Source organism: Euprymna scolopes, chromosome 8 (genome assembly GCF_053919585.1).
Source record: "Euprymna scolopes isolate OS-2025 chromosome 8, ASM5391958v1, whole genome shotgun sequence".
Classification (NCBI taxonomy): Eukaryota; Metazoa; Mollusca; class Cephalopoda; order Sepiida; family Sepiolidae; genus Euprymna; species Euprymna scolopes.
The window spans coordinates 142,572,252-142,586,257 of record NC_136489.1 but is presented as its reverse complement, the minus strand read 5'-3'; the positions used below and the strand labels follow the sequence as shown (position 1 = coordinate 142,586,257).

Genomic DNA, 14,006 nt, shown 5'->3' with positions numbered 1-14,006 from the left:
ATGCATCTAAAACCAAGCTTCTCTCTTTACATCATCAACATTCTGATCCACATCTGGCATCAATTGAAATGAATGGCTCTCGTCTTCAGGAGGCCTCAAGTTTTGACAAGCTTCTGGGCTTGACCATTACTCCTGATCTTAAATGGAACACGTACATCAAATCTGTTGCCAAGGCCGCTGGAAAAATGGTCGGATCTTTCTATCGATCCGGTAAATATCTCACTGCTGATGTAATTCTCTATCTATATAAGAGCCAAGTACGTCCAAGGATGGAATACTGTTGCCACATCTGGGCAGGAGCTGCTAGAAAGGACTTGTCCTGCCTTGATAGAGTTCAAAATAGACTTCGTAGCCTTGTAGGAGATGTCCTTTTCTCTTCCTTGCAGCCTCTATCTCACAGAAGAGATGTTGCGAGTTTGTCTCTGATGTATCGTTATTTTTATGGAAAGTGCTCGACTGAGCTTCAATATATGGTCCCCCCTCGTCAAACTTTCACAAGAAACACTCGTCTAGCTGTAAACACTATCAATAATTCCCCCCCCCCCACTCTTTATCTCTGCCTAAACCTAAACGTAGATTCCATGAACAAAGCTTCTTTCTTAGAACTGCACGCCTGTGGAATTGTCTTCCGTTTTCCTGCTTTCCGGCTGACTACAATATGGTTGTGTTCAAGTCTAACGTAAATAAGTTCTTGATGAGCCATTCCATATAAGTCATCAAATTTATCAAATTTTCATTACTAATGATTACTATATTGTCCAATTTCTACTGTACACTCTTTAACCCTTATCCTTGAGTGGCCTCTTGGCCTTGATAATGTGGTGATGCCTATGTAAAAAACAAAAAAGTCCTGACTCCCCTTACGTGTAAGATTAATGTATTTCCATCTTTTATGGAAAAGGCTTCTTTTTGGACAGTATAACTCCATTAATAGTTTGACTGCCTCGTCAAACGACAATCCGTTGTTTTTACTTGGTAATTTGTTATGTTCGGACGTATCTAACTTCTGTAGCAATAAACGAACCTTCTTTTGATCCGTCCATAAACTGCAATCAATCTTAAAAACGTCTTCAAATCTTCTGAAATATGCCTCAAACCTTAGATCTTCCTCAGGAGCATTTTGGGAAAAAGCCGTGCATTTTGGGAAAAAGCGTTTCTTCTCCGCTGTCCTTATTCACTAAAACTTGCGTTATCAAATCCGTTTTTTTTATCTCACTTATCTTGCCCTAAATGTAATTTTTTCAATTCCAATATTTGTTCATTCATTTCTTTCCTATCTCCTTCCTATTTTTCCTCGAAGAATTTCATTAAATCTGACTTCTTTTCCAATATTTGTTCGTTCATTTCTTTCTTTTCTCTTCCTTGTTTTTCTTCAAGATATTTTATTAAATTTAACTGTTTGTCTTCGTTTTGTTTCTGTATTGTCAATTGCTCTTCTCTGAACCTGTTGTTGACTTTGTTGGAATTTCACCATTTCCAAAATTTGTTTTGCAAACTCGTTCATTTTGATTTTTTTTTTTTTGTGTGTGTTATGGAATTTGACAAAACAACCAAATTCGTTGATTTACTTTACCAACTCTATAGAAAAAAAACTTTACAAAATTCGTACCTGGTTATTTAACAAATATTTCTTTCATATATTTATTTCCTCGTGTGACAATTTTTCTGAGAAAATAATTCGGTGTTTGCATTCATACAGAAAGCAGCAGATTTCGTTTGTCATTTTTCAATTTTCGTAAGGTGTAGGTACTGGGTTCAATTCCATGTTGATCCTACACATTTGTTCTTCTTTTTTCTTTAAAAAGAAACAGGTATCTGTGAAAGAGAGTTTATAGCATTTATTCAATATTGGCTATTCTTTCTGATCTCTGTGCGAAAAAGAATGTCCTTTTCTCGTTAACACTTTATTTGTAGTGCTTAGCGAAATCGTTTTCTTTTTTATGTACAGTCCCGTCGACCAGTGAAAAGTTTATTTTAATCGGATTAAAATCCGACGTCTTTTTAATTTGTGCAAATACTCGCTTTAGCCAATAAAATAAAATATATTATTGACTTTTGCAGGAGTTTTTTTTTTCCTTTTTCCAACGCTAATGCCTTTTAACCATAAGACGTATTAGCAAGACATGCTTTTTACAACGACAAAGTTTTTTTGTACTTACTGAAAACTTGGTCTCGTTAATTCAGTAATAATAATTCTTCACGCAATCTGTCTTATGAGTGGTGTTTCAGCTCGTAGTTTATGGTTTATTAGTTTTTTTTAACAGCAAGATAAGGCTTTTTGATGACATCTTTCTAAAATCCCTTTTTCGGCAAGAATTCTTGTCCTTTTTTCGAAGTGTTCTTTATCCCGTATTTGTGGATTTTTATGCTCGAATGTTGGTTTTTCCCCAACGTAGACAAGTAGTTTTTCCCATTCTTCACTGTACTTTTGAAAAATAAATACTTTTGAAGTTTTGAATTTCCCCCGAGTGTTAGAAAAAATTATTTCGTATATCCGTGTGTGTTCTTTTTTCTTGAATCCTTTTGGTTGTCAAATGCTGTCTTCCAATGGCTGTTTTATTTTTAGAGCGAATTCGTTGCCCGAATATTATCCTAATATTTCCTAATTATGATCCTAATATTTCCTAATTATGATCCTAATATTTCCTAATTATGATCCTAATATCGATGTATTTTGGTATATCTCTATCACCAATATATATTTTACGGTTTTCTATCTTTTTCCTTATATTTTCATAACTATGCTTATGTTATTTTTTTCATTATTGTTATAACCATTATTATTATTATTATTATTATTATTATTATTATTATTATTATTACTAGTATTATTATCCTTACTGTTATTACTACTACTATTATTATTATTATTATTATTATTTTATTGTTTTTATTATTAATATTACTATTTTTCCTATATTTTTAATTCTTTAAACTTTAAGTTTTTTTAATTATTAGTTTTAGTATTATTTTAATTATTACTATTGGCTCACAAGAAGCTTTCACACAGCTCTTGTAGTAGGGTTGGGTTAGAGAACTTATAGATATGCGATTTCAATGTTCTTGGTTCCATTTAGTGTTTCAGCAATTTTTCTCGCCCGTGCTTGTTGCTTCTGTGTGAAGGGTTTTTTCTTAATATTTCAGCTGTTTTCATGATTGTTGTTTGTTGTATTTTTCCAGTAATTCCTTTGATTCTAATTTCTCCCATTCTTTTTTCAAAGTTTTTCGGGATTGTTCCTAGTGCTCCTACTATTATAGGTATTATTTTGATTTTTTTTCATCTTCCATATCCTTTTTCAGCTCTCTGGCTAGCTCTGTGTATTTGCTCCGTTTTTCCTTTTCTTTGATATTCACCCTGTGGTCAGCTGGAACAACAAAGTCTACTATTTGACAGGACTTTTCTTTCTTGTTAATTATTACAACATCCGGTCTTCTTGCTTGGATGGGTTTAGCAGTTTGTATGTCCATGTCCCATAGGACTTTGTGATTCTCATTTTCGAGTACTGTTGCCGGCTTATGTGCGTTCGAGATGCAGTTGTTTGCATAATTCTCAGTGCACTACCCTTCCTACTTGGTCGTGTCTGTTCTTGTATTCCTTTTGGGCCAGATTGCTTCATTCACTTATTATATGGTTTATCAACGCACATTTTTATCCACAGAGTCTGTATTTGCTGTTTTCTTGTGCTTTGTCGATCTTTGCTTTGATGTGGTTTGTTTTTATCAAGTTATCTTGTGCTGCAGTTATTACGGATTCAGTTTCTCGGCTTATGTGTCCTTTTCGCATCCATGTTCAAGTGTTTTCGTTATTTTCCTCTTTTGTCTTCCGTGTAGTTGTTTCTCTTTCCACTTTTATTTTCTTGTCTTATCTTTTGTTTTTCTGTTTTATTGATTTTTTTCTGTGTCTCTCGCTGCTATGATTATTCTTTCAGTGTTTTGCATTAAGTATTTTTCTAGTTCTTTTTTTTTGCTGTCATTCACACAGTCTTCTATATTAACCAGTCCCTTCAAGCCGTCTTTCCTTTTCACATAGAGTCGGTCAACATTGTCCTTTAGATGTAGTGCATTGTGCATGGTCATGAGTTTCCTGGTCTTCTGATCAAGTTGTCTCAGTTCTTCTTTAGTCCACCCTATGAACGATCCAGAGTATCTTACCCATGTATTCATGCCTTTCATTAGGTTTCTGCTACATAATTTCGTTTCAAGAAGTTTTCTTGTTCTCCTGAGGTATTCCTTTCCAATTCTCTCTTTCATTTCTGTTGCTTTGATGGTTTCTGCATCCAGTACTCCTAAATATTTATAGGCGTCTTGTTCCCCTAGTGCTTTCACCTCCGTTTGGTTGGGTAGTTCCATGCCTTCTGTCATGTCTAGTTTTCCCTACTAGTAGTGCCCACTTTTCCATACCAAACTCCATTGGGATATCCTGGCTGAAGATCCTGGTTGTATTTATTAATGTCTCTAGTTCATTTTTGGTCCTTGTGAAGAGTTTCAGATCGTCCATGTACATCAGGTGCTTCATTTTTTCCTCCGTGTTAGTGAACTTGTATCCAGCTTGGCACTTTCTCAGAATACTGTTCAGGACATCATGGCTATGATGAACAGCAGTGGCGATAGTGAGTCTCCTTGAAAGATGCGTCTTTGTATGTTAATTTCTGCTATGTGTTGTCCATCAGCTGTCAATTTCAGTCTCCATGTTCTCATTGCATTTTTTATTACGTTGATGATCCTGCTTGGTATTTTATACATTTTTAAACATTCTATTATCCATGTTTGTGAAATCCTGTCGTACGCATTTTTGTAGTCGATCCATGCCATGGTTAAATTCTTTCTCCTTCTTTTTACCTCCTTAGGATCTTTTGATCTATATATAGCAGGTCATGTGTTCCTCTTTTTCCATTTTGGCATCCTTTCTGTTTCTCGGGGAGAAGTCCCCGATTATTCAGGGAGTGGTAGATTTGTTCCTTCAGTTGTACCGTCAGTATTTTCTACATAGTGGGTAAGCACATGAGAGACCTATAGTTGCTGAGGGCGGTTCCTTTCTCTATGTCCTTCTGTATCAACCTAGTTCTACCTTTTTTCACTTTTAATTGCCATCAATTATTTCACACGCACACATCAACAGAAATATATATATATACATATCTATACTAGTGATACTAGTTGTTTTATCATTATTTCCATGGCAGGTGCTCGTCTGAACTCCAATCTCTGGTCCCCCCTCGCCAATCTTTCACGAAAAACACCCGTTTAACTGAATCCACTGTGAAAAATTTCCCCCACTCTATATCTGTGCCTAAATCAAAACGCGGATTCCATGAACAAAGCTTCTTTCTTAGAACTGCACGCCTGTGGAACTCTGTTCCATCTGCCTGCTTCCCACCGGACTACAACTTGGATGTGTTCAAGTCCAACGTTAACAAATTCCTAATGAACCGCCCCCTTAAGTAAACGCTTCATCAAATCTCCACACTAACGTAATGTACTTCCAATAACCCTTATCCCAGAGTGGCTTCCGGGCCTTGATAAGTGGTGATCACTGTGTAAAAAAAATAAATATATATATATATATATATATATATATATATATATATAAAAGTGAACGTGCCTGTCTGTGTATCTGTGTATCTGTGTGTCCGTGCGTGTACATTTCCCTACACAATAACTGTCAATTTTAAGTCTACATACTCGAAAATTTGATATACTGGGTACTGAGATTTGGGAAAATCGATGTGATCGGTTTTCAGCCAGAAATTTGGCTGTTAAGAGGTCAAAGTTCAATGATTTTACCTTTGAGAACTCTAGCAAACTCCTCCGATAATTTTTGGTCTAAACACTTGAAATTTTAGATATAGGTTCATTGGACATGGATCTAATTTAATAACTTAATTTGAGCCCAAAACAATAAATTTCAAGGGGTCATAATAGGGGTCAAAGTTTTAAAAAATTGACCACTTTTTTTTTTTTGCTCAACATACATCTCCAAATATCCGAGCACCTATGCTAGTATATATATATATATATATATATATATATATATATATATATATATATATATATTTAAAAGAGTGTAGCCATCAACAATTGTAGGTTTTTCAGACTATTATCATTTTTAATAGCAATCTAACATATAAGCAAAGTCAAACGCTCAAAAGCATCAAGGTTTATACACCATACTTCAAAACCTACACCTCAAAATTAAATTTACACTAGAACAAAATTATCCTTCCTAGACACACTAATACAAATTAAAAACAATAATATTATCACAGACATCTACCGCAAACCTACAGACATCCAACAATATCTATACTTTAAAAGCCATCATCCCAAAAGTTGCATAAAAAAGCAGTAGAATCTGCACCATTATCACAGATAAAAACCTCTGAACAATCCAACTTAAGAAACTACGAATTAATCTAAGAAGAAAATACTTACCACAACTTATAGACAAAGGGATCCAACTGACAAAGAATATACCAGTAGAACATTTGAGAACCCCCAAAAAAACGAAATAAAGAACAAATCCTTACATACGTCTCGTCACATAAAATTAATATCCCAGAGATAACAAAAAACCGTGTCCTACTTAACTAAAACAGCAAACTAAACGACTTCCTTAAAACAACAAAAATAATAAAAAGCAAACTCCAACCCAAAATCCTAAAACGCATCCTTATTTCATCCAAACTCAATCAGCACACAACACAAGGTATCAAAAAATGCAACAAATAATGCTGTGGAGTTTGCAACATCATAATAGAGGGAAATACATACACATTCATAAACCCTACACAAACATTCAAAATTAAAATAGACCTAGAGTGCACCTCCAAAAATGTGGTCTATGTAATAAAATATGCAGAATGCGATAAATCCTACGTAGGCGCCATTAAAAACCTCAGTAATATAGTAGCCTTACATCGATCCAACATTAAAATCGCAGAGAATATACCCCTCCATTTCACAGCACATACACACATGCAGTGAAAGTAAATTTAGGATAATGCCCATGTTCCAAACTGAAAATTACTTTTACTTAGTAACACAAGAAAAAAACTTCATAACAAAATCCACTCCCACATTAAAAAAATGTGCACACCTACACACGAATCAAGACAAGCACGATGAGGCACATGCATGCATTCATGGGCATGCACACCCACATCCAATATAATATCATTTCCTCAAGCTAAACAAATGACTAGAAACAAAATACACCATTCTGCCCACATTCAATGACAGAAAATTTCTCTAGACCAAGGCAATTTCAATCAATATATATATGTGTGTATATGTAGATATATATGTGCATGCGTGTATGTGCATATATATATATTTGTATATATATACATATATACACATATATATATATATATATATATATATATATATATATATATATATATATATATACTCCTATTTTCATATATATATTTATCATTTATTTTCCATTTTATTTATGTATATGACTGTATTATTATATATATGTATATATGTATGCATACGTATATTTATATTGTGGACTGACCTTATGCATAACTAGACCCTATACTTCTATCTCCCTCTTTCCCTCTCACATGATCAACAGAAAAAAAGATTATTTTTTTGTAAATGGAGTGTTGCATAGGTAATGGACAATGCAAAAAAAGGGAGAAAGGTCGAAGCCAGCAACACACTTCTACCATCGTCTGATCAGCTACCACACACCCCTTTACTAACCTGAACTCTCTCACCTGTCAGATCATCATTTTGTAAAATAAATAAAACTTTGTTGATTTAACAAGTTGTTGCTGATTATAAAAACTATGGTCGTTGGAATGTAAATATTGTATAAAAGTGTGTCTATTAAATATACTAGACTACCCGTTACCCGTTGGCTCAGTATGTTATATTAGCTATGGAATTAATGTTGAGCTTGACACTTGTGACGTAAAGAAAATAGTGTTTTGTGACATAACAGAAACATTTCTATGAAAGTATATTAAAATGAAAAAAGAATATAGATAGATTTCTATGAGTCGTTCTGTTTATAATTGTTTATTTTTGAAAAAAAAAACTTAACAGCCATTGAATTATAAGTGGTTTGCCATACTTAAAGGTACATGTGCACTGAACAGATACCATAATATTTAAAATTAAATTCAAATTTTGATATTTCATGTTAAGAATGGCTTTTTTAAATAGAAAATGACAATAAAATGTAACTTTAAAAAAAAATGTTTTTGGACTTATTTATTTATGTTAAGAGTGTAGATAAAAAAAGATTTTAAGTGTATTAAGAAACGGAGAAGAAAATGTAAAACAAAAAAAAGGAAAGGAAGGCAGTGGGTAAAAATGCTCTTATGGTTGTCAATGGGTTAAAGTAGATTTATTTATAAGAAAATTGTGTTAAAATACGAAAATACACAATCTAAAAAAACAGAAAGTATTAACAATTGTTTACTTGGATAATTTAAATGCAAAAAAAAATTGGGATGCTGAAAACGTATACAGTAAAACAATACGTTTTATTCTCGCGTTGATTATTTATTTGTAATGTAAATTTTAAAAAAAAACATATTTTCAGGGTTATTTATTTATGTTGGTAGTGTAGAAGAAAATGTATGAATGTTTTTAAGAAAAGTGTATTAAAAAATAGAGAATAATTTTTAAAAAAAAGGAAGGCGGTGGGGAAATCGCCGTTGTAAATTGTTTCATCAACGAGTTAAAGTTGATTTATTTGCAATAGTATAGTCGTAATACAGAATAGTTGCAAAACATCCCCACCTTTCCCATGTTAAATAATAATTTCTAAATAATAACGTTAATATTTCAGTGTGCAAGTAAAATTCTGCAAAAGTAGCGATTTGTGTTTATTTTTTTATGCTGTTATGGGTTTATGTTTATGTATGGATGCGCAACTGGAAGTTATAAGCCAGATGTTGGGTTACAACACTCTTTACAAGGTTATTTGAGTTTTATAACTATATAGATAGATGAAATTTAGCACCTGTATGGGTGGAGGGCAAAAATTGTAGAGAAAAAAAAAACAGAACAACAACTGCTCTTCAAATTCTGAGATTGAAAATCTGAATTTTGAATGTGTGTAATTTTTCATCTTTTGTGTTTTGAAATGTGAATTTCGTTGAATAGTTTATTAATAATTATTATCTTTCAGATTAGCATCATTTTTTTCATTATTTTCACGAAAAGCAATACTTTTAACTTTTTGAAAATAAATTAAAAATTCTGCAACTACAGGAAAAAGGGAAACACCCATTCCAGTCAGTAATCACAACAATTGCAGCTGGAGGAAGAAGAGATAACCATTCGTCATAAACAACAATATGTCATAACCATTTGTCATAAACAACAATATGTCATAACCATTTGTCATAAACAACAATATGTCATAACCATTTGTCATAAACAACAATATTTCATAACCATTTGTCATAAACAACAATATGTCATAACCATTTGTTATCAACAACAATATGTCATAACCATTTGTCATAAACAACAAAATAAAACACTCATCACAACACCACATAAGAACAACAGAATCTCCAGTTTATCGGAATCCCTGACGTTTATTGCCTGAAACCCCACCATTCACCACAGCCATTTCATATGCTATTTCTCTTGCAGCCATAAAACAGTTCGCAACATTTTTGTAGAGAGTCTTTCAATTCATTCTCTTCTACACTGGAAAAGATTTCTCCGATGTTGGCATTATTGTTTTCTCTCATGAGGGCAATCTTTCGGCGGAGAGTTGTTCTGGAAACTCCTGTTTCCTTCAATACAGCTGTTGCAGATTTTCCATTCAGAACTTATGTCTTATGAGTAACAGTGTCAGTTTTTCTGTTTCTTTCTTGTTGAATCTTGATTCTTCAAATATGATCTGCAAACAGAACAAAGTAAGGTAATTTTTTTTCTTCTTTTCCATCATCTATGCATGCTATATTCTGTAGAAAGATTTTATTAGTAAAGAACAAGCCAGATGAGGTTTGAACAGCATGTGCAATTAAATGAATAGGCAGTTTTCAGAAATTTGAGCAAAAAGCTAATTTTTGTTGAGAGGTGCTTTAGCTAGGATATGCTTGAGCTAAGAGGTTTGAATTAATGCATGAAAAACAATCACAAATTTATTCAGAATTCACTCACGGGAAGATATAAAACCAGTATGGGCAATTTAACCATCTGTGGGGAGTGTTGGCCAGCCTGTAGCTAACTCTCCCCACAAAGAAAATCTGAACACAAAAAATCAGTAAAAATTAACAATGACTGTCACTTTTTAAGAAATATGCTAAAAGGTGGATTAAATGGACCTTCTTGAAAAAAAATAAGGAAAAAGCAACAAAACACTGACAATGTTATCAAAGCTACTATGGGTTCTAAGGTAAAAGTGAAAAATTGAAAAACTTACATCCAAAATGAGTCAGTGCTCCCTCTCAACCATGTGCCAAGGAAAGTAATCAACAATGAGCAGTTATTTCTCCCGACAGAAGAAGTCTCCAAAAGCAAGACTGCCAGACCTGAAAGCAGAAGGATCACTTTCAAAAATTGAAAAACTTACATCCAAAATGAGTCAGTGCTCCCTCTCAACCATGTGCCAAGGAAAGTAATCAACAATGGGCAGTTATTTCTCCCGACAGAAGAAGTCTCCAAAAGCAAGACTGCCAGACCTGAAAGCAGAAGGATCACTTTCAAAAATTGAGAAACTTCACCCACATCCAGGGAAACAGATATCACCAACCCCAGAGAGTTTCCGACGTCCCCATGATGCTGATGTTCATGAGGGCCAACAAAGACCACCAAACCCAACCCATGTGGAACTGGATCATGAGGTGGCAGAGACTCCCAAGCTAGTGGACCAAGATCATCCCTCCCTGATGAAGTTCTTGTACAAATGCGAAGGAAGGGTCCCTCTGTATGTCCACCCATCTCTATACAGGGCATTGTGACCTTCCCTTTGGACATGAGAGACACGGCACGAGACAGACAGCCATTGTCTGAACTGCTCACAGAAAATCCTGCCACATCCTTACTTCCAAGGATTTCAGTCATGACACTGCCTAAGGTAAGTGATCATGTCTTTGAACCTGGCTACATTTAATGTGAGGAGCCTTAATGTGAGGAGGTGTCAAAGCCTCCCATGTGCTGAGAGATCTGGTGTCCCTCAAGGTAGATATTGTCGCTATTCAGGAGACCCACTTTGTTTCAGACAGGGATTGTCAGGTGCTGGTAAACGACTTTGATGTTCACTCAGCATATGGCAATACCTATAGTCGTGAAATTTCCTTGTTAGTGAATCGCACTCAGTCAGTGTCATGAATGTTGTTCATGCAGACAGTAATGGGCAGGCAGTCGTTGCTGATGTTGCCGTTGATAGCAGTGTGTTTTAGAGTGTCACGATTTATGCACTCAATTCTGCAGTAGAAAGGGTTTCTTTATTTCAGTGGTTGCAGGTTTCCGGAGAGGTTAATTTTAATGGGTGATTGGAATGCCATCCTTCATCCCAAGATAGATCGGGGGGAGTAGCGGGTCGGAGTGGTGTGACAACAGTCTGTCTGACCTGATGGCTCCATGCAATCTTATCGATAGATTTTGTCTGGATCATCTGGGGTGGGAGATGTGGACATGGCATGCAAGCATGCCCTCCCATCTAAGCACTTACTTGGATCAGATGTTAATTAGTAGAGGCAATGTAGATTTTCTATCTTGCTCCACGTTTCACTCTTTAAGACACTCGGACCATAAACTAGTTATGGCCCATTTGAACTTAAATGCTAAGCCTAAACTAGCCGGATACTGGAAATTTAACAGCTCTGGAAAATTTCTGGCTGAAGGTTACAGAATTAATCCAGAGGGCACTAGTGGGAGCGGTAACAGGGAGTAAGTGGTGGGTTAGCACTAAGGCCAAGATTAGATGCTTTTTGTGTCCAGTACAGCCGACGCCTCGCTAAAGATTGGGCTAAGGCAAAGAAGCGTGTAGAGGATAGCCTGACCAGGCGGTGGCAGGCAAGGATCCTCTAGAGATAGTACTAGCTAAAGAAGACCTCAACCACTTGGCTAGCAAGTGGTATGAAGGTCAAATAGTTAGGGCTAGGTTAATGAAGGTGTCTAACAAAGTTACGAACGTTGACGATGTTAAGCGGAAGGATGCTCTACTTTGTGGTTTTGACAGGTACATTCGGCCTGGAAGGACATGTCCTCATATCAATGTGGGAGATCTGTGAGGGGCTTAGGGAGCATTTATTGGAGTGCTTCACCCAACTACCCAGACTCAGGGTCGAGCAGTTTGACAGCTATTTGGCCGATTCGCCCTGCCTCACAGTGATGGTTTGGTCACAGAACATGAGATCATTACTGCGTTGAAGCAGATCAGCTACAACAAGTTCCCTACGAATTCTACTTGAGGCTGTCGCCCATGTTATTCCCTATTATGAAGGATGTTTTCAACAATTAGTTTGGGCAGGTGACCAAGGAAATGATCACATGGCTGAGAAAAGATCAACAGCATGGTGGGGAGGAAAATTTAGATGACTTTAGGCCCCTGACTCTGCTAAACACAGAGTTAAAGATTTTGCCAATAGTTCTTGCGAATCGCTTGCAAGTTGTAACCACTGACTTGATCAAACTGGACCATAGCTATGTTGTGAAGGGGAGGTCAATTCAAGACAATCTTCTTTTGATCCCCACGATCCTAGAGGAAACAAAAAATTACTCCAAAGCCACACTAATCATTTTTGATCAGTCTTCAATAGGGTCGACCAGCGGTTCATGAGATCTGTTCTAGAGGCACTAGTTTTAATCTGGACTTCTGCAAGTGGGTCTCTATTCTGAACCACATTCGCGATCTTCTGGTCAGTGCATCAGGGCTGCCCACTATCACTTCTGCTTTATGCTCTGGAACCCTTCTTTCACAAGAAAGCCACTCTTTATCTGTGGCTAAACCTAAACGTAGATTCCATGAACAAAGCTTCTTTCTTAGAACTGCACGCCTGTGGAATTGTCTTCCGTTTTCCTGCTTTCCGGCTGACTACAATATGGTTGTGTTCAAGTCTAAAGTAAATAAGTTCTTGATGAGCCGTTCCATATAAGTTATTAAATTTACCAAATTTTCATTACTAATGATTACTATATTGACCAATTTCTACTGTACACTCTTTAACCCTTATCCTTGAGTGGCCTCTGGGCCTTGATAATGTGGTGATGCCTTTGTAAAAAAAAAAAAAAAAAAAAAAAAAAAGTTAAGGGATGAGGTGGCTACACCAGTCCTGCACAGAATAGCACTACCTGGCGCTATGAGAGCCAGGGTTTCCGCATTCGCCGATGATGTCACCATGTTCGTGTCTAGCCACACAGACATTGAAACGGTAACCAAGGTGCTCACTCAATACGAAGAAGTCACAGCGATCATCTTCAACTGCAGCAAGTCTGTCAGCCTGCAATTGGGCACCTGTAGTGGAGACGCTATGCTTCCGGGTATGTTCAGCTGGACCGATGGCCTGGTCGACATTCTTGGTGTCTGGTTTAGGCTGGGTCTTGAGCTGGATAAAAACTGGTCAGAAGTACAGACAAAGGTCAAATCGTTAGTAGAGACTTGGATTCAAAGGAAATTGTCCTTGAAAGTCGAACTGAGGCGTGCGCCATTTACATTTTCCCACTCATCCTTTACCGGGTGTCTGTACTTCCCCTTCCTGCAAAATGCCTGCTTGGCATTCGTGGGTCGTTCGCTAGAGGAGGACGTTCTGTGGGTCCCTGTGGTTGGAAGTATCTTTCCCAAATTCAAACCCGACCCTTTGATCAACCGTCGACGTAGACCGAAGGGGGAACAAAAGTTCTTTGCCAAATGTTGAGCAGCACTTACAGCTTTGCCATGGACCAGTGTCCTCACACAGACTAGGAAGGGACTTTATCGGCAACTAGTGGTGGGTATCGCTTCGGATCCTCTTAGGGAGTGAATGGGATGGTCGATGGAGGAGATCTGCTCACAGTAGAATTAGGTATTGGAACGGGACTTT

General features: G+C 36.3%; 1 protein-coding gene across 2 annotated transcripts; it reads right to left on the bottom strand.

Moving 5' to 3' along the window:
* Nucleotides 1-9,287: 9,287 nt before the first annotated feature.
* LOC145283803 (uncharacterized) lies at nucleotides 9,288-13,029 on the bottom strand. 2 transcript variants are annotated; one of them, XR_013868762.1, is made up of 2 exons: nucleotides 10,406-13,029; nucleotides 9,288-9,880 (listed from the first exon to the last, which is right to left on the bottom strand). XR_013868762.1 is itself a non-coding variant. In XM_080132882.1 (2 exons), the coding sequence occupies exons 1-2, from the start codon at nucleotides 11,044-11,046 to the stop codon at nucleotides 9,832-9,834; spliced, it is 540 nt and encodes a 179-aa protein (XP_079989008.1). In that variant the 5' UTR covers nucleotides 11,047-13,029; the 3' UTR covers nucleotides 9,288-9,831. The 2 variants fall into 2 exon arrangements, 1 of the variants encoding a protein (XP_079989008.1); XM_080132882.1 differs by having other exon boundaries at nucleotides 10,556-13,029.
* Nucleotides 13,030-14,006: the final 977 nt, after the last annotated feature.

Bases quoted from the DNA above. Each gene is read 5' to 3' on its own strand.
- LOC145283803 (XM_080132882.1), bottom strand. From the start codon at position 11,046: ATGACTGAAATCCTTGGAAGTAAGGATGTGGCAGGATTTTCTGTGAGC. The intron at 9,881-10,555 runs GTAAGTTTTTCA...TTCTGTTTGCAG, and splicing joins AGCACTGACTCATTTTGGAT to ATCATATTTGAAGAATCAAG.